The sequence below is a fragment of the Haliotis rufescens genome, unplaced genomic scaffold, assembly GCF_023055435.1.
Source record: "Haliotis rufescens isolate VD_foot unplaced genomic scaffold, xgHalRufe1.0.p SCAF_1, whole genome shotgun sequence".
NCBI classification, from domain to species: Eukaryota; Metazoa; Mollusca; class Gastropoda; order Lepetellida; family Haliotidae; genus Haliotis; species Haliotis rufescens.
This window is the reverse complement of record NW_025963779.1, coordinates 798,844-815,227: the sequence shown is the minus strand read 5'-3', so window position 1 is coordinate 815,227 and position 16,384 is coordinate 798,844. Positions and strand designations below refer to the sequence as shown.

The 16,384-nt window shown below is 47.1% G+C and overlaps 2 protein-coding genes across 3 annotated transcripts in view; one reads left to right on the top strand and one right to left on the bottom strand.

Moving 5' to 3' along the window:
* LOC124124175 (orexin receptor type 2-like) overlaps nucleotides 1–9,079 on the top strand; it is a 48,266-nt gene extending 39,187 nt beyond the window's left edge. The window contains exon 2 of the mRNA XM_046487268.2: nucleotides 7,694–9,079. Coding sequence (XP_046343224.1) covers nucleotides 7,705–8,946 — 1,242 coding nt within the window. The 5' untranslated portion in view covers nucleotides 7,694–7,704 and the 3' untranslated portion in view covers nucleotides 8,947–9,079. The remainder of the gene's footprint in view (nucleotides 1–7,693) is intronic.
* Nucleotides 9,080–10,579: 1,500 nt separating this feature from the next.
* The window catches only part of LOC124124176 (adenosine deaminase-like), a 42,497-nt gene continuing 36,692 nt past the window's right edge, over nucleotides 10,580–16,384 (bottom strand). The window contains exons 7-8 of one of the 2 annotated variants that reach the window (XM_048392703.1): nucleotides 13,025–13,236; nucleotides 10,580–11,610 (exon numbers count right to left, since the gene is read on the bottom strand). In XM_048392703.1, the coding sequence (XP_048248660.1) occupies nucleotides 13,041–13,236 (196 nt within the window). In that variant the 3' untranslated portion in view covers nucleotides 10,580–11,610; nucleotides 13,025–13,040. The remainder of the gene's footprint in view (nucleotides 11,611–13,024; nucleotides 13,237–16,384) is intronic. The other variant, XM_046487269.2, reaches the window with a different exon arrangement.

The window sequence follows — 16,384 nt, the reverse complement described above, 5'->3', positions numbered from 1 at the left end:
TTCACATGGTCAATTGCACAGGTATGAAGTGAGATAATTTCTTTCAGTTTCATTATCTTCACGGGGGTTAGATCGTGTCAGCCTAGACCCTTCTCACTTTGTGCACCATTATCGAAATGAACATGCTGCGTATTAAGTTAATCAAGGCATGCAATAGCTTCGCTAAATGAACATGCTGTGTATTAAGTTAATCAAGGCATGCAATAGCTTCGCTAAATGAACATGCTGTGTATTAAGTTAATCAAGGCATGCAATAGCTTCGCTAAATGAACATGCTGTGTATTAAGTTAATCAAGGCATGCAATAGCTTCGCTAAATGAACATGCTGTGTATTAAGTTAATCAAGGCATGCAATAGCTTCGCTAAATGAACATGCTGTGTATTAAGTTAATCAAGGCATGCAATAGCTTCGCTAAATGAACATGCTGTGTATTAAGTTAATCAAGGCATGCAATAGCTTCGCTAAATGAACATGCTGTGTATTAAGTTAATCAAGGCATGCAATAGCTTCGCTAAATGAACATGCTGTGTATTAAATTAACCACGGCATGCAATAGCTTCGCTAAATGAACATGCTGTGTATTAAATTAACCACGGCATGCAATAGCTTCGTTAAATGCATGGCGGGACGCGTGCCTTCAATACCATATCTTGACAGCTTTCAAATTTAATGTTTCCATTTTTCAATCTCAATCATATATCGTCATGACGAGATGGGTATCCGCGGTGTGCCTCCTTTCCCCGTTAATACTGGTAAGTGTCGATTCCCAAATTGAAATTGAAACAATGTGTTAACCCAGAAATCTGTACTTTGGAGAATTTAGTGCGAAACCAACAACAACCAACAACACCAGGGTGAAAAGTGATCTTCACATGAAAGCTGATCTTGAAGTAATGTGAGATGACAGGCACACGCCCGCTCCACTGACGAGCTTACACAGCGCTTGACCAGTCCAGTGTCAGAACTTCACAGAAGAGTCCACTTGTATATGTGGGTCTAAATGGGTATATGTGGGTCTAAATGGGTATATGAGAGTTTAAATGGGTATATGTGGGTCTAAATGGGTATATGTAGGTCTAAATGGGTATATGTGGGTCTAAATGGGTCTAAATGTGTATGTGTGGATCTAAAGGGGTATATGCGGGTCTAAATGGGTACACATTGGTCTAAATGGGTATATGTGGGTCTAATTGGGTGTATGTGGGTTTTAATGGGTATATGTGGGTCTAAATGGGTATATGTAGGTCTAAATGTGTATATGTGGGTCTAAACGGCTATATGTAGGTGTAAATGGGTATATGTGGGTCTAATTGGGTGTATGTGGGTTTTGATGGGTATATGTGGGTCTAAACGGCTATATGTAGGTCTTAATGTGTATATGTAGGTCTAAATGTGTATATGTAGGTCTAAATGTGTATATGTGGGTCTAAACGGCTATATGTAGGTGTAAATGGGTATATGTGGGTCTAATTGGGTGTATGTGGGTTTTAATGGGTATATGTGGGTCTAAATGGGTATATGTAGGTCTAAATGTGTATATGTGGGTCTAAACGGCTATATGTAGGTCTAAATGGGTATATGTGGGTCTAATTGGGTGTATGTGGGTTTTGATGGGTATATGTGGGTCTAAACGGGTATATGTAGGTCTAAATGTGTATATGTGGGTCAAGTCAACACAAACCATAAATTATCTGCTTGATCAAACACGTTCTCCCAAACTCTGTATTTTGGCTTAATAGATGAAGACACCGATCTTGTTTCCAACTCTGTGTCATGTGTTGACGTGCCCTACTTCACTGGCTAAGATAATCAGGCTGTCCCGGCGTGTCAAACCCACTTAACAATGGGCCGGTTACTACACCTGGGAGTCTCTGTCCAACACACTTAACAATGGGCCGGTCACTCCACCGGGGAGTCTCTGTCTAACACACTTAACAATGGGCCGGTCACTACACCTGGGAGTCTCTGTCCAACACACTTTACAAGCGGACGGTCACTCCACCGGGGAGTCTCTGTCCAACACACTTAACAATGGACCGGTTACTACACCTGGGAGTCTCTGTCTAACACATTTAACAACGGGCCGGTCACTACACCTGGGAGTCTCTGTCCAACACACTTAACAATGGACCGGTTACTACACCTGGGAGTCTCTGTCTAACACATTTAACAACGGGCCGGTCGCTACACCTGGGAGTCTCTGTCTAACACATTTAACACTGGGCCGGTTACTACACCTGGGAGTCTCTGTCTAACACACTTAACAATGGGTCGGTCACTACACCTAGGAGTCACTGTCTAACACATTTAACACTGGGCCGGTTACTACACCTGGGAGTCTCTGTCTAACACACTTAACAATGGGTCGGTCACTACACCTAGGAGTCTCTGTCTAACACACTTAACACTGGGCCGGTTACTACACCTGGGAGTCTCTGTCTAACACACTTAACAATGGGCCGGTTACTACACCTGGGAGTCTCTGTCCAACCCACTTACCAATGGGTCGGTCACTACACCTAGGAGTCTCTGTCTAACACACTTAACACTGGGCCGGTTACTACACCTGGGAGTCTCTGTCTAACACACTTAACAATGGGCCGGTTACTACACCTGGGAGTCTCTGTCTAACACACTTAACACTGGGCCGGTTACTACACCTGGGAGTCTCTGTCTAACACATTTAACAATGAGCCGGTCACTACACCTAGGAGTCTCTGTCTAACACACTTAACAATGGACCGGTTACTACACCTGGGAGTCTCTGTCTAACACACTTAACAATGGGCCGGTTACTACACCTAGGAGCCTCTGTCTAACACACTTAACAATGGGCCGGTTACTTCACCTGGGAGTCTCTGTCTAACACATTTAACAATGAGCCGGTCACTACACCTAGGAGTCTCTGTCTAACACACTTAACAATGGGCCGGTTACTACACCTGGGAGTCTCTGTCTAACACACTTAACAATGGGCCGGTCACTTCACCTGGGAGCCTCTGTCTAACACACTTAACAATGGGCCGGTTACTACACCTGGGAGTCTCTGTCTAACACACTTAACAATGGGCCGGTTACTACACCTGGGAGTCTCTGTCTAACACACTTAACAATGGGCCGGTTACTTCACCTGGGAGTCTCTGCCTAACACATTTAACAATGAGCCGGTCACTACACCTAGGAGTCTCTGTCTAACACACTTAACACTGGGCCGGTTACTACACCTGGGAGTCTCTGTCTAACACACTTAACAATGGGCCGGTCACTTCACCTGGGAGCCTCTGTCTAACACACTTAACAATGGGCCGGTTACTACACCTGGGAGTCTCTGTCTAACACACTTAACAATGGGCCGGTTACTACACCTGGGAGCCTCTGTCTAACACATTTAACACTGGGCCGGTTACTACACCTGGGAGTCTCTGTCTAACAAACTTAACAATGGGCCGGTCACTACACCTATCCTGTGTGCCAATGTCATCATGTGTGTGCTCCTGTCACCCTGTGTGCCCCTGTCACCCTGTGTGTGCCCCTGTCATCCTGTGTGTGCCCCTGTCATCATGTGTGCCTCTGTCTCCCTTTGTGTGCCCCTGTCATCCTTTTGTTGTCCCTGTCATCCTGTGTGCCCCTGTCATCCTGTGTGTGCCCCTGTCATCGTTTGTTGTCCCTGTCATCCTGTGTGCCCCTGTCATCCTGTGTGCCCCTGTCATCGTTTGTTGTCCCTGTCATCCTGTGTGCCCCTGTCATCCTGTGTGCCCCTGTCATCCTGTGCGCCCCTGTCATCCTGTGCGCCCCTGTCATCCTGTGTGCCCCTGTCATCCTGTGCGCCCCTGTCATCCTGTGTGCCCCTGTCATCCTGTGTGCCCCTGTCATCCTGTGTGCCCCTGTCATCCTGTGCGCCCCTGTCATCCTGTGCGCCCCTGTCATCCTGTGCGCCCCTGTCATCCTGTGTGCCCCTGTCATCCTGTGTGCCCCTGTCATCCTGTGTGCCCCTGTCATCCTGTGTGCCCCTGTCATCCTGTGTGCCCCTGTCATCCTGTGTGCCCCTGTCACCCTGTGTGTGCCCCTGTCATCCTGTGTGTGCCCCTATCATCCTGTGTGCCCCTGTCATTCTGTGTGTGCCTCTGTCATCCTGTTGTTGCCCCTGTCATCCTCTGCGTGCCCCTGTCACCCTGTGTGTGCCCCTGTCATCCTTTTGTTGTCCCTGTCATCCTGTGTGCCCCTGTCACCCTGTGTGTGCCCCTGTCATCCTGTGTGTGCCCCTGTCATCCTGTGTGCCCCTGTCATTCTGTGTGTGCCCCTGTCATCCTGTTTGCCCCTGTCATCATGCTGTTGCCCCTGTCATCCTGTGTGTGCCCCTATCACCCTGTGTGTGCCCCTGTCATCCTGTGTGTGCCCCTGTCATCCTGTTGTTGCCTCTGTCACCCTGTGTGTGCCCCTATCACCCTGTGTGTGCCCCTGACATCCTGTTGTTGCCCCTGTCATCCTGTGTGCCCCTGTGATTCTGTGTGTGCCCCTGTCATCCTGTTGTTGCCCCTGTCATCCTGTTGTTGCCCATATCACCCTGTGTGTGCGCTTGTCATCCTGTTGTTGCCCCTATCACCCTGTGTGTGCCCCTGTCATCCTGTTGTTGTCCCTGTCATCCTGTTGTTGTCCCTGTCATCCTGTGTGCCCCTCTCGTCCTGTGTGCCCCTGTGATTCTGTGTGTGCCCCTGTCATCCTGTTGTTGCCCCTGTCATCCTGTGTGCCCCTTTCATTCTGTGTGTGCCCATGTCATCCTGTGTGTGCCCATGTCATCCTGTGTGTGCCCATGTCATCCTGTTGTTGCCCCTGTCATCCTGTTGTTGCCCATGTCATCCTGTGTGTGCCCCTATCATCCTGTGTGTGCCCCTGTCATCCTGTTTGCCCATGTCATCATGTTGTTGCCCCTGTCATCCTGTTGTTGCCCATGTCATCCTGTGTGTGCCCCTGTCATTCTGTGTGTGCCCATGTCATCCTGTGTGTGCCCCTGTCATCCTGTTGTTGCCCCTGTCACCCTGTGTGTGCCCCTATCACCCTGTGTGTGCCCCTGTCATCCTGTTGTTGCCCCTGTCATCATGTGTGTGCCCCTGTCATTCTGTGTGTGCCCATGTCATCCTGTGTGTGCCCCTGTCATCCTGTTGTTGCCCCTGTCATCCTGTTGTTGCCCATGTCATCCTGTGTGTGCCCCTGTCATCCTGTGTGTGCCCCTGTCATCCTGTGTGTGCCCCTGTCATCCTGTTTGCCCATGTCATCATGTTGTTGCCCCTGTCATCCTGTTGTTGCCCCTGTCATTCTGTGTGTGCCCCTGTCATCCTGTTTGCCCATGTCATCATGTTGTTGCCCCTGTCATCCTGTTGTTGCCCATGTCATCCTGTGTGTGCCCCTGTCATCCTGTTTGCCCATGTCATCATGTTGTTGCCCCTGTCATCCTGTTGTTGCCCATGTCATCCTGTGTGTGCCCCTGTCATCCTGTTTGCCCATGTCATCATGTTGTTGCCCCTGTCATCCTGTTGTTGCCCCTGTCATCCTGTTTGCCCATGTCATCCTGTTGTTGCCCCTGTCATCATGTTGTTGCCCCTGTCATCCTGTTGTTGCCCCTGTCATCCTGTTTGCCCATGTCATCATGTTGTTGCCCCTGTCATCCTGTTTGCCCATGTCATCCTGTTGTTGCCCATGTCATCATGTTGTTGCCCCTGTCATCCTGTTGTTGCCCCTGTCATCCTGTTTGCCCATGTCATCCTGTTGTTGCCCCTGTCATCATGTTGTTGCCCCTGTCATCCTGTTTGCCCATGTCATCATGTTGTTGCCCCTGTCATCATGTTGTTGCCCCTGTCATCATGTTGTTGCCCCTGTCTTCATGTTGTTGCCCCTGTCATCCTGTTGTTGCCCCTGTCATCCTGTTTGCCCCTGTCATCCTGTTGTTGCCCCTGTCATCCTGTTTGCCCATGTCATCCTGTTGTTGCCCCTGTCATCATGTTGTTGCCCCTGTCATCCTGTTGTTGCCCCTGTCATCCTGTTTGCCCATGTCATCATGTTGTTGCCCCTGTCATCATGTTGTTGCGCCTGTCATCCTGTTTGCCCATGTCATGTTGTTTCCCCTGTCATCCTGTTGTTGCCCATGTCATCATGTTGTTGCCCCTGTCATCCTGTTTGCCCATGTCATCATGTTGTTGCCCCTGTCATCCTGTTGTTGCCCCTGTCATCCTGTTGTTGCCCCTGTCATCCTGTTTGCCCATGTCATCATGTTGTTGCCCCTGTTATCCTGTGTGTGCCCCTGTCATCTTGTTGTTGCCCATGTCATCCTGTGTGTGCCCCTGTCATCCTGTGTGTGCCCATGTCATCCTGTTTGCCCATGTCATCATGTTGTTGCCCCTGTCATCCTGTTGTTGCCCCTGTCATTCTGTGTGTGCCCCTGTCATCCTGTTTGCCCATGTCATCATGTTGTTGCCCCTGTCATCCTGTTGTTGCCCATGTCATCCTGTGTGTGCCCCTGTCATCCTGTTTGCCCATGTCATCATGTTGTTGCCCCTGTCATCCTGTTGTTGCCCCTGTCATCCTGTTTGCCCATGTCATCATGTTGTTGCCCCTGTCATCATGTTGTTGCCCCTGTCATCCTGTTTGCCCATGTCATCATGTTGTTGCCCCTGTCATCCTGTTGTTGCCCATGTCATCCTGTTGTTGCCCCTGTCATCCTGTTTGCCCATGTCATCATGTTGTTGCCCCTGTCATCATGTTGTTGCCCCTGTCATCCTGTTTGCCCCTGTCATCCTGTTTGCCCCTGTCATCCTGTTGTTGCCCATGTCATCCTGTTGTTGCCCCTGTCATCCTGTTTGCCCATGTCATCATGTTGTTGCCCCTGTCATCATGTTGTTGCCCCTGTCATCCTGTTTGCCCATGTCATCATGTTGTTGCCCCTGTCATCCTGTGTGTGATCCTGTCATCCTGTTGTTGCCCCTGTCATCCTGTGTGTGCCCATGTCATCCCGTGTGTGCCCCTGTCATCCTGTGTGTGCCCTTGTCACCCTGTGTGTGCCCCTGTCATCATGTTTGTGCCCCTGTCATCCTGTGTGTAGCAGTCATTCTGCTCATGAAGACAGTTTGAGTTGTGGATTTCAACTGTGCCTCGTGTTATTACAGGCGTCGTTCCCAGGCTTCTTCTGTTTGTTAGTCCCTGTGAATGTCTCAGCTGAACAGGAATGTACTACTCAACTTGTGGATCACGCGACAAAGGCACGAGCATCAGCACAGTTGTGGCGCATTGAAAGAATAATGAAACAGACGTTTAAATCCACAAGTCACTACCATCTTCTAAAATACCACCGCGTGTGGCACAGCCATTCTGCGTATAGAATGGCGACAGTCATGTTCGTGAAAGTTACATCAATCTACAACAAATAGGATAACTTGGTATCGACTACATAGACTTTGTGTCTTTAGAGAGTGAGCATTCGAATCCTGTTTGGGAAAAAAGTACTAGAATATGTACTTTACTGGGAAAGTGTTATCGCAAATATAACGTTTGTTGCATATACTTTACATCATTTCTTGTTTCATATTCCACAACAACCCTTTCGTTAGTGTATGATAACTAGAGGTGTCATTTTCAGTGACAGCAATGGACAGAAATAAAAAAGACCTCATTATACCAAAACTGTATTTCTTTTTTTTTCAGCTACCTCCGCCATGACGTCATGCAATCACGTGTTGTTCTCGGACGGCCTAAACCACACGGAGCCGGAACTGAAGGCTCGCCTCATGCTGCTGGAGAACAGCGAGGCCCTCAACAAGCTGCCCGCCATCTTGTTTATAGGAGGGCTGCTTCTCATCGGCTTCTGCGGCAACCTGCTCGTGTGTGCTGTGTACTATTCCAAATTCACTGCAAGTACGTCGAAATACTTTATCCTCAGTTTAGCCATCTTTGATTTGGTGAACTGTTTGATTGCCATCCCAGCTGAAATGGTGGACTTGAGATTTGATTATCACTTCAACTCACCGCATGTGTGTAGGATAATGAGATTCACAATTACCTTCAACACTACAGCGTCAGCAGGCGCCTTACTCGCCATTGCAATTGATCGGTACAGGAAAATATGTCGGCCGTTCGAGAGACAGATGAGTTTGAAGGAGACTCGTCTGTGGATTGTGTTCGCGGTGGTCGGGTCCCTGCTGCTGTCATGGCCGGCGACACTGCTGTACGGGCGTCGTACAGAACAGATGAGTGGGATTGACACATACGATTGTTCCTTTGATGACAGTGTTGTTGATAAATGGTACCCACAGGTGTACATCGTCATACTGACTGTGATGTGTCTGGCTACCATGGCCGCCCTGGTGGTCCTGTATGTACTCATTGTGGTACGCGTGTGGAGACAGAAGTCACGGAGGAAAAAGATGTCACGGTCAGCCATAACTAAAAACTCATCAGCATCACTTGCAGACTCAATACGGAAGTTGAACTGCATGGTGGGAAATACGACGGAAGTGATGCAGCTTAGTGCTGATAGGGATGCCAGTATCTTGAGTACAGAGCAACGAAGGAGACAGAACTTAAACCAGAACCAAACCATCAAAACAACAATAATGTTGTTCTGTGTCACAGTGGTTTTCATTATAAGTTTTATTCCATTCTTCGCATTGCAGATAATTAAAAGTATATACCCTGGCTTTGAGGACGGCCTTCATTGTAATCACTCTGCTTTGATCGCTTACAAACTTTTCCTGCGGTCCTTTTTCATCAACAGTGCAGCAAATCCTATCATTTACAGTTTCTGTAACGACGGGTTCCGTCTGGAGTGTAAGACAGTGGTGAGGAAAGTCTTCTGTTGTCTGTGCAAACAAAGCTCTTGCTGTCAAGCTCCGAAACCCTGTGAGGAGATTAACGTTCCAAATCAGTTCCGGAGTTTAGAAGCAGTCCCCGATTGTTAACCCTAATTATATATACTGCAACAGTAAAGTATTTTTTCAGGTAACACATTTACAATTGTGTGTTCATATATTGATATCAGGTGATATTTTGTTCATTATACCTCTATATAAAATAAATTGTATCTTTGATGTATATGTAAGGTGAGTGAGTGAGTGGCTTTTAATGTGAGAGGCAAACCCGAAGTGATGCTGGTGTCAGACGTTTACCACTTGGGTTAAACACACAATCCCGTGATGGTGCTGATAAACCAAGAAAAAAACATAATCAGAGCTTCGTATACTTCAAATTTATTGACGGACCAACGTACGTACCTGGCTATTTGGTAGGACAAACCACAGTCTGAACCATTCAAAGAATAACAGATGAATAATCGTTTTTCCCCAGCAGAGTGAAGGAATAATTAGCACTAGCGCCCTCTACAGACAGACGTCTTCCACTAAAGGAAGAGGCCACTAGCGCCCTCTACAGACAGACGTCTTCCACTAAAGGAAGAGGCCACTAGCGCCCTCTACAGACAGACGTCTTCCACTAAAGGAAGAGACCATTAGCGCCCTCTACAGACAGACGTCTTCCACTAAACATAGAGACCGTTAGGGCCCTCTCAAGGCAGACGCTCAACTTACCACTAAAGGAAGAGGCTACTAGCGCCCTCTACAGACAGACGTCTTTCACTAAAGGAAGAGGCCACTAGCGCCCTCTACAGACAGACATCTTCCACTAAAGGAAGAGGCTTCTAGCGCCCTCTACAGGCAGACGCTCAACTTACCACTAAAGGAAAAGAACGCCAGCGCCCTCTACAGGCAGAGGCTCAACTTACCACTAAAGAAGAGGCTACTAGCGCCCTCTACAGACATACGTCTTCCACTAAAGGAAGAGACCACGAGCGCCCGCTTCAGACAGACGTCTTCCACTAAAGGTAGAGACCACGAGCGCCCGCTTCAGACAGACGCTCCTCTACTGGAAGAAGTCAATGCTAGATATTGTGTGCATGATGAATTAGGCCCCGGTGGTGCAAAGTTATATCATACAAAATACAATGTAAGGCAATGTAAGGTCATGTAAGGTACTGTAAGGTACTGTAAGGTCATGTAAGGCAATGTAAGGTCATGTAAGGTACTGTAAGGTACTGTAAGGCGTTTGGTAATCCATGAAGGCAGTAAGGACCGTATGGTTAGTACAATTCACAGGAAAACTACCTGTCACATAGGAAGTGGCTTTTCCCTTTTAATTTGAGCCCTTTATTCAAAATTCCTACCAAAGTAAGATCCCAGAATATTTAAACCAAGGCATATTAAAACTTATTAGGTGATATTGTTGGGTCCAAATTGAGAGGGATGGGGGCTGATCATGGAAAATATTTTCCACGTATTCCATACATCTGGTATATCGACCCCCACGCCCCCCCAAAACAACACAACCCCCCCCCCCCCCAAAAAAAAAAAAAACACCAAAAAAACCCAACAAAACAAAACAAAAAAACAACAACAAAAAACCCAAACAAAACAAAACAGACAAACTCTCCTCCACAGAAGTGAGAGACTGCTGGAGGTAGTAGTTCCTGAACTGAAGGAAGACTGCTATCTAGCGCATGCAGGACAATAGATGGCGACCGTGAAATGAAAACAAAATAGCTTTACCTTATGTATTTGAATTAAACACAACAATTTATTCGTTCATAAAAGCATATTAGACATAAGCAGTGTCAGTCTGTCGGTGATTATCAGGTTTGATTAGATGATCACTTCCACCCGTTGCAGGGTGAGACGGGTGGCCCAGTTGTCTAAGGCGCCGCAACTCGCTTAGTAGAGTTGCTGTTACTGTGCAGAGTTGCGTCCCTTGGGCACGCCAGAAACCTATGCTTGTGGGGTTTGTTTGTTTGTTGTTTAACGCCGCACTCAGCAATGTTTCAGCTACATGACGGCGGTCTGTAAATCGAGTCTGAAACAGACAATAACGTGATTGACATCATGAGCATCGATCCACGCAATTGGGTACGATGACATGCATCAACCAAGCCATCGAGCCTGACCACCAGATCCCGTTAGTCGCTTCTTACGACAAGCATAGTTTGTAGGTTCGAATCCCGGTTCGCACCGATTATGTTTGTCAGCACCATACTCGTGCTCGTGTGTTTAGTCTAAGACCCGCATCACTTCGGGCTTTCCTCACACATTTAGCTGACACGCCGTGACACAAAGTGAGTGAGTGAGTTGTGTTTTAACGGCGCTTCTAGCAGAGTTCCAGTTATATCATGGCGTTCCACCTTGTGTGTCAAAGCCTACCCCAAGTCCCCAAGGGACAATAGTTTCACAAAACTCAAACATTACACATGAAGTCGATATAAACTATACAAGTCTTGAATACATGGAGTAACATGCTGGACAGTTATTAATGACTAGGTATACCATCAACATTCTTTCCACCTTCCCACCACACGACGCCCCTCACACCCTCTGTAAGCTCCACACCTTGACTTCCCCAATACCTGGCCCCTCCCAACCCATGTCCCCAGTCCCACGTGGCCCTCCTTCACAGGCTGGTTGTCTGGGGGTGACAAGGAATGACTTCCATCACCACTGGGCACCATACACTTTCACCAGCTCCGACACCAGCAGTTTCTTCTCCGCATCAGGGAGGAAGGATGATCTTGCTGCATTGAATATCTGCATGGAAAGAAAATATCTGTATAGGTATCCTTAAGTAAAGTTATGTACAATGGGTATGCATAAGTAAAGTCGTGTACCATGGGTATCCATAAGTTAGGTCGTGTACCATGGGTATCCATAAGTAAAGTCGTGTACCATGCGTATCCATAAGTAAAGTCGTGTACCATGCGTATCCATAAGTAAAGTCGTGTACCATGGGTATCCATAAGTTAGGTCGTGTACCATGGGTATCCATAAGTTAGGTCGTGTACCATGGGTATCCATAAGTAAAGTCGTGTACCATGGGTATCCATAAGTTAGGTCGTGTACCATGGGTATCCATAAGTTAGGTCGTGTACCATGGGTATCCATAAGTTAGGTCGTGTACCATGGGTATCCATAAGTTAGGTCGTGTACCATGGGTATCCATAAGTAAAGTCGTGTACCATGCGTATCCATAAGTAAAGTCGTGTACCATGGGTATCCATAAGTTAGGTCGTGTACCATGGGTATCCATTAGTAACGTCGTGTACCATGGGTATCCATAAGTAAAGTCATGTACCATGGGTATCCATAAGTAAAGTCATGTACCATGGGTATCCATAAGTTTGGTCGTGTACCATGGGTATCCATAAGTTAGGTCGTGTACCATGGGTATCCATAAGTTAGGTCGTGTACCATGGGTATCCATAAGTTAGGTCGTGTACCATGGGTATCCATAAGTTAGGTCGTGTACCACGGGTATCCATAAGTTAGGTCGTGTACCATGGGTATCCATAAGTTAGGTCGTGTACCATGGGTATCCATAAGTTAGGTCGTGTACCATGGGTATCCATAAGTTAGGTCGTGTACCATGGGTATCCATAAGTTAGGTCGTGTACCATGGGTATCCATAAGTTAGGTCGTGTACCATGGGTATCCATAAGTTAGGTCGTGTACCATGGGTATCCATAAGTTAGGTCGTGTACCATGGGTATCCATAAGTTAGGTCGTGTACCATGGGTATCCATAAGTTAGGTCGTGTACCATGGGTATCCATAAGTTAGGTCGTGTACCATGGGTATCCATAAGTTAGGTCGTGTACCATGGGTATCCATAAGTTAAGTCGTGTACCATGCGTATCCATAAGTAAAGTCGTGTACCATGGGTATCCATAAGTTAGGTCGTGTACCATGGGTATCCATTAGTAACGTCGTGTACCATGGGTATCCATAAGTAAAGTCATGTACCATGGGTATCCATAAGTAAAGTCCTGTACCATGGGTATCCATAAGTTTGGTCGTGTACCATGGGTATCCATAAGTTAGGTCGTGTACCATGGGTATCCATAAGTTAGGTCGTGTACCATGGGTATCCATAAGTTAGGTCGTGTACCATGGGTATCCATAAGTTAGGTCGTGTACCACGGGTATCCATAAGTTAGGTCGTGTACCATGGGTATCCATAAGTTAGGTCGTGCACCATGGGTGTAAGGCTTTATCACACAATCTAGTGTCAGTAACAGTTGAAATGTTAACCGATTGTGTGATGTGATCATCTGACAAGCCAAATTCCTTCGCCGTCATGTAGTCGTCTGTAAGGGTGTTGTCCAAGACTGTAGGGTCGTCGGTGTTCAGTGAGAAGTTGGCTTTGTCCTGGGCGAACCTGGAGCAGGAGAGACCGTTGATCACACACATGGGAGATAACTGGTTACAACACACACAGGGGAGATAACTGGTCACAACACACACATGGGAGATAACTGGTTACAACACACACAGGGGAGATAACTGGTTACAACACACACAGGGGAGATAACTGGTTACAACACACACAGGGGAGATAACTGGTGACAACACACACAGGGGAGATAACTGGTCACAACACACACAGGGGAGATAACTGGTTACAACACACACAGGGGAGATAACTGGTCACAACACACACATGGGAGATAACTGGTTACAACACACACATGGGAGATAACTGGTTACAACACACACAGGGGAGATAACTGGTTACAACACACACAGGGGAGATAACTGGTTACAACACACACAGGGGAGATAACTGGTCACAACACACACAGGGGAAAAAACTAGTCACAACACACACAGGGGAGATAACTGGTCACAACACACACATTGGAGATAACTAGTCACAACACACACAGGGGAGATCACCTGTCACAACACACAAAGGGGAGATAACTTGTCACAACACACACAGGGAAGATAACTTGCCACAACACACACAGGGGAGATAACTGGTCACAACACACACATTGGAGATAACTGGTCACAACACACAGTGGAGATAACTAGCCATAACACACACAGGGGAGATAACTTGTCACAACACACTCACAGGGGAGATAACTTGTCACAACACACAAAGGGGAGATAACTTGTCACAACACACACAGGGAAGATTACTTGCCACAACACACACAGGGGAGATAACTGGTCACAACACACACATTGGAGATAACTGGTCACAACACACAGTGGAGATAACTAGCCATAACACACACAGGGGAGATAGCTTGTCACAACACACACACAGGGGAGATAACCTGTCACAAGACACAAAGGGGAGATAACTTGTCACAACACACACAGGGAAGATTACTTGCCACAACACACACAGGGGAGATAACTGGTCACAACACACACATTGGAGATAACTGGTCACAACACACAGTGGAGATAACTAGCCATAACACACACAGGGGAGATAACTTGTCACAACACACACACAGGGGAGATAACCTGTCACAACACACAAAGGGGAGATAACTTGTCACAACACACACAGGGAAGATTACTTGCCACAACACACACAGGGGAGATAACTGGTCACAACACACACATTGGAGATAACTGGTCACAACACACAGTGGAGATAACTAGCCATAACACACACAGGGGAGATAACTTGTCACAACACACACACAGGGGAGATAACCTGTCACAACACACAAAGGGGAGATAACTTGTCACAACACACACAGGGAAGATTACTTGCCACAACACACACAGGGGAGATAACTGGTCACAACACACACATTGGAGATAACTGGTCACAACACACAGTGGAGATAACTAGCCATAACACACACAGGGGAGATAACTTGTCACAACACACACACAGGGGAGATAACTTGTCACAACACACACAAAGGGGAGATAACTTGTCACAACACACACACAGGGGAGATAACCTGTCACAACACACACAGGGGAGATAACTTGTCACAACACACAGTGGAGATAACTAGCCATAACACACACAGGGGAGATAACTAGCCATAACACACACAGGGGAGATAACTTGTCACAACACACACACAGGGAAGATAACTAGCCATAACACACACAGGGGAGATAACTTGTCACAACACACACACAGGGAAGATAACTAGCCATAACACACACAGGGGAGATAACTTGTCACAACACACACACAGGGGAGATAACTAGCCATAACACACACAGGGGAGATAACTTGTCACAACACACAGTGGAGATAACTAGCCATAACACACACAGGGGAGATAACTTGTCACAAGACACACACAGGGGAGATAACTTGTCACAACACACAGTGGAGATAACTAGCCATAACACACACAGGGGAGATAACTTGTCACAACACACACACAGGGGAGATAACTAGCCATAACACACACAGGGGAGATAACTGGTCACAACACACAGTGGAGATAACTAGCCATAACACACACAGGGGAGATAACTTGTCACAAGACACACACAGGGGAGATAACCTGTCACAACACACAAAGGGGAGTTAACTTGTCACAACACACACAGGGAAGATTACTTGCCACAACACACACAGGGGAGATAACTGGTCACAACACACACATTGGAGATAACTGGTCACAACACACAGTGGAGATAACTAGCCATAACACACACAGGGGAGATAACTTGTCACAACACACAAACAGGGGAGATAACCTGTCACAACACACAAAGGGGAGATAACTTGTCACAACACACACAGGGAAGATTACTTGCCACAACACACACAGGGGAGATAACTGGTCACAACACACACATTGGAGATAACTGGTCACAACACACAGTGGAGATAACTAGCCATAACACACACAGGGGAGATAACTTGTCACAACACACACACAGGGGAGATAACTTGTCACAACACACACACAGGGGAGATAACCTGTCACAACACACAGTGGAGATAACTAGCCATAACACACACAGGGGAGATAACTTGTCATAACACACACACAGGGGAGATAACCTGTCACAACACATAAAGGGGAGATAACTTGTCACAACACACAGTGGAGATAACTAGCCATAACACACACAGGGGAGATAACCTGTCACAACACACACAGGGGAGATAACTGGTCACAACACACAGTGGAGATAACTAGCCATAACACACACAGGGGAGATAACTTGTCACAACACACAGTGGAGATAACTAGCCATAACACACACAGGGGAGATAACTTGTCACAACACACACACAGGGGAGATAACCTGTCACAACACACAAAGGGGAGATAACTTGTCACAACACACAGTGGAGATAACTAGCCATAACACACACAGGGGAGATAACCTGTCACAACACACACAGGGGAGATAACTAGCCATAACACACACAGGGGAGATATCTAGTCACAACAAACACAGGACAGGGTGATAACTAGTGATAACACACACAGGGGAGATTACTAATTACAACACACTGGGAGATACCTAGTGATAACACACACAGAGGAGATAACTGGGGATAACACCTACTTGGA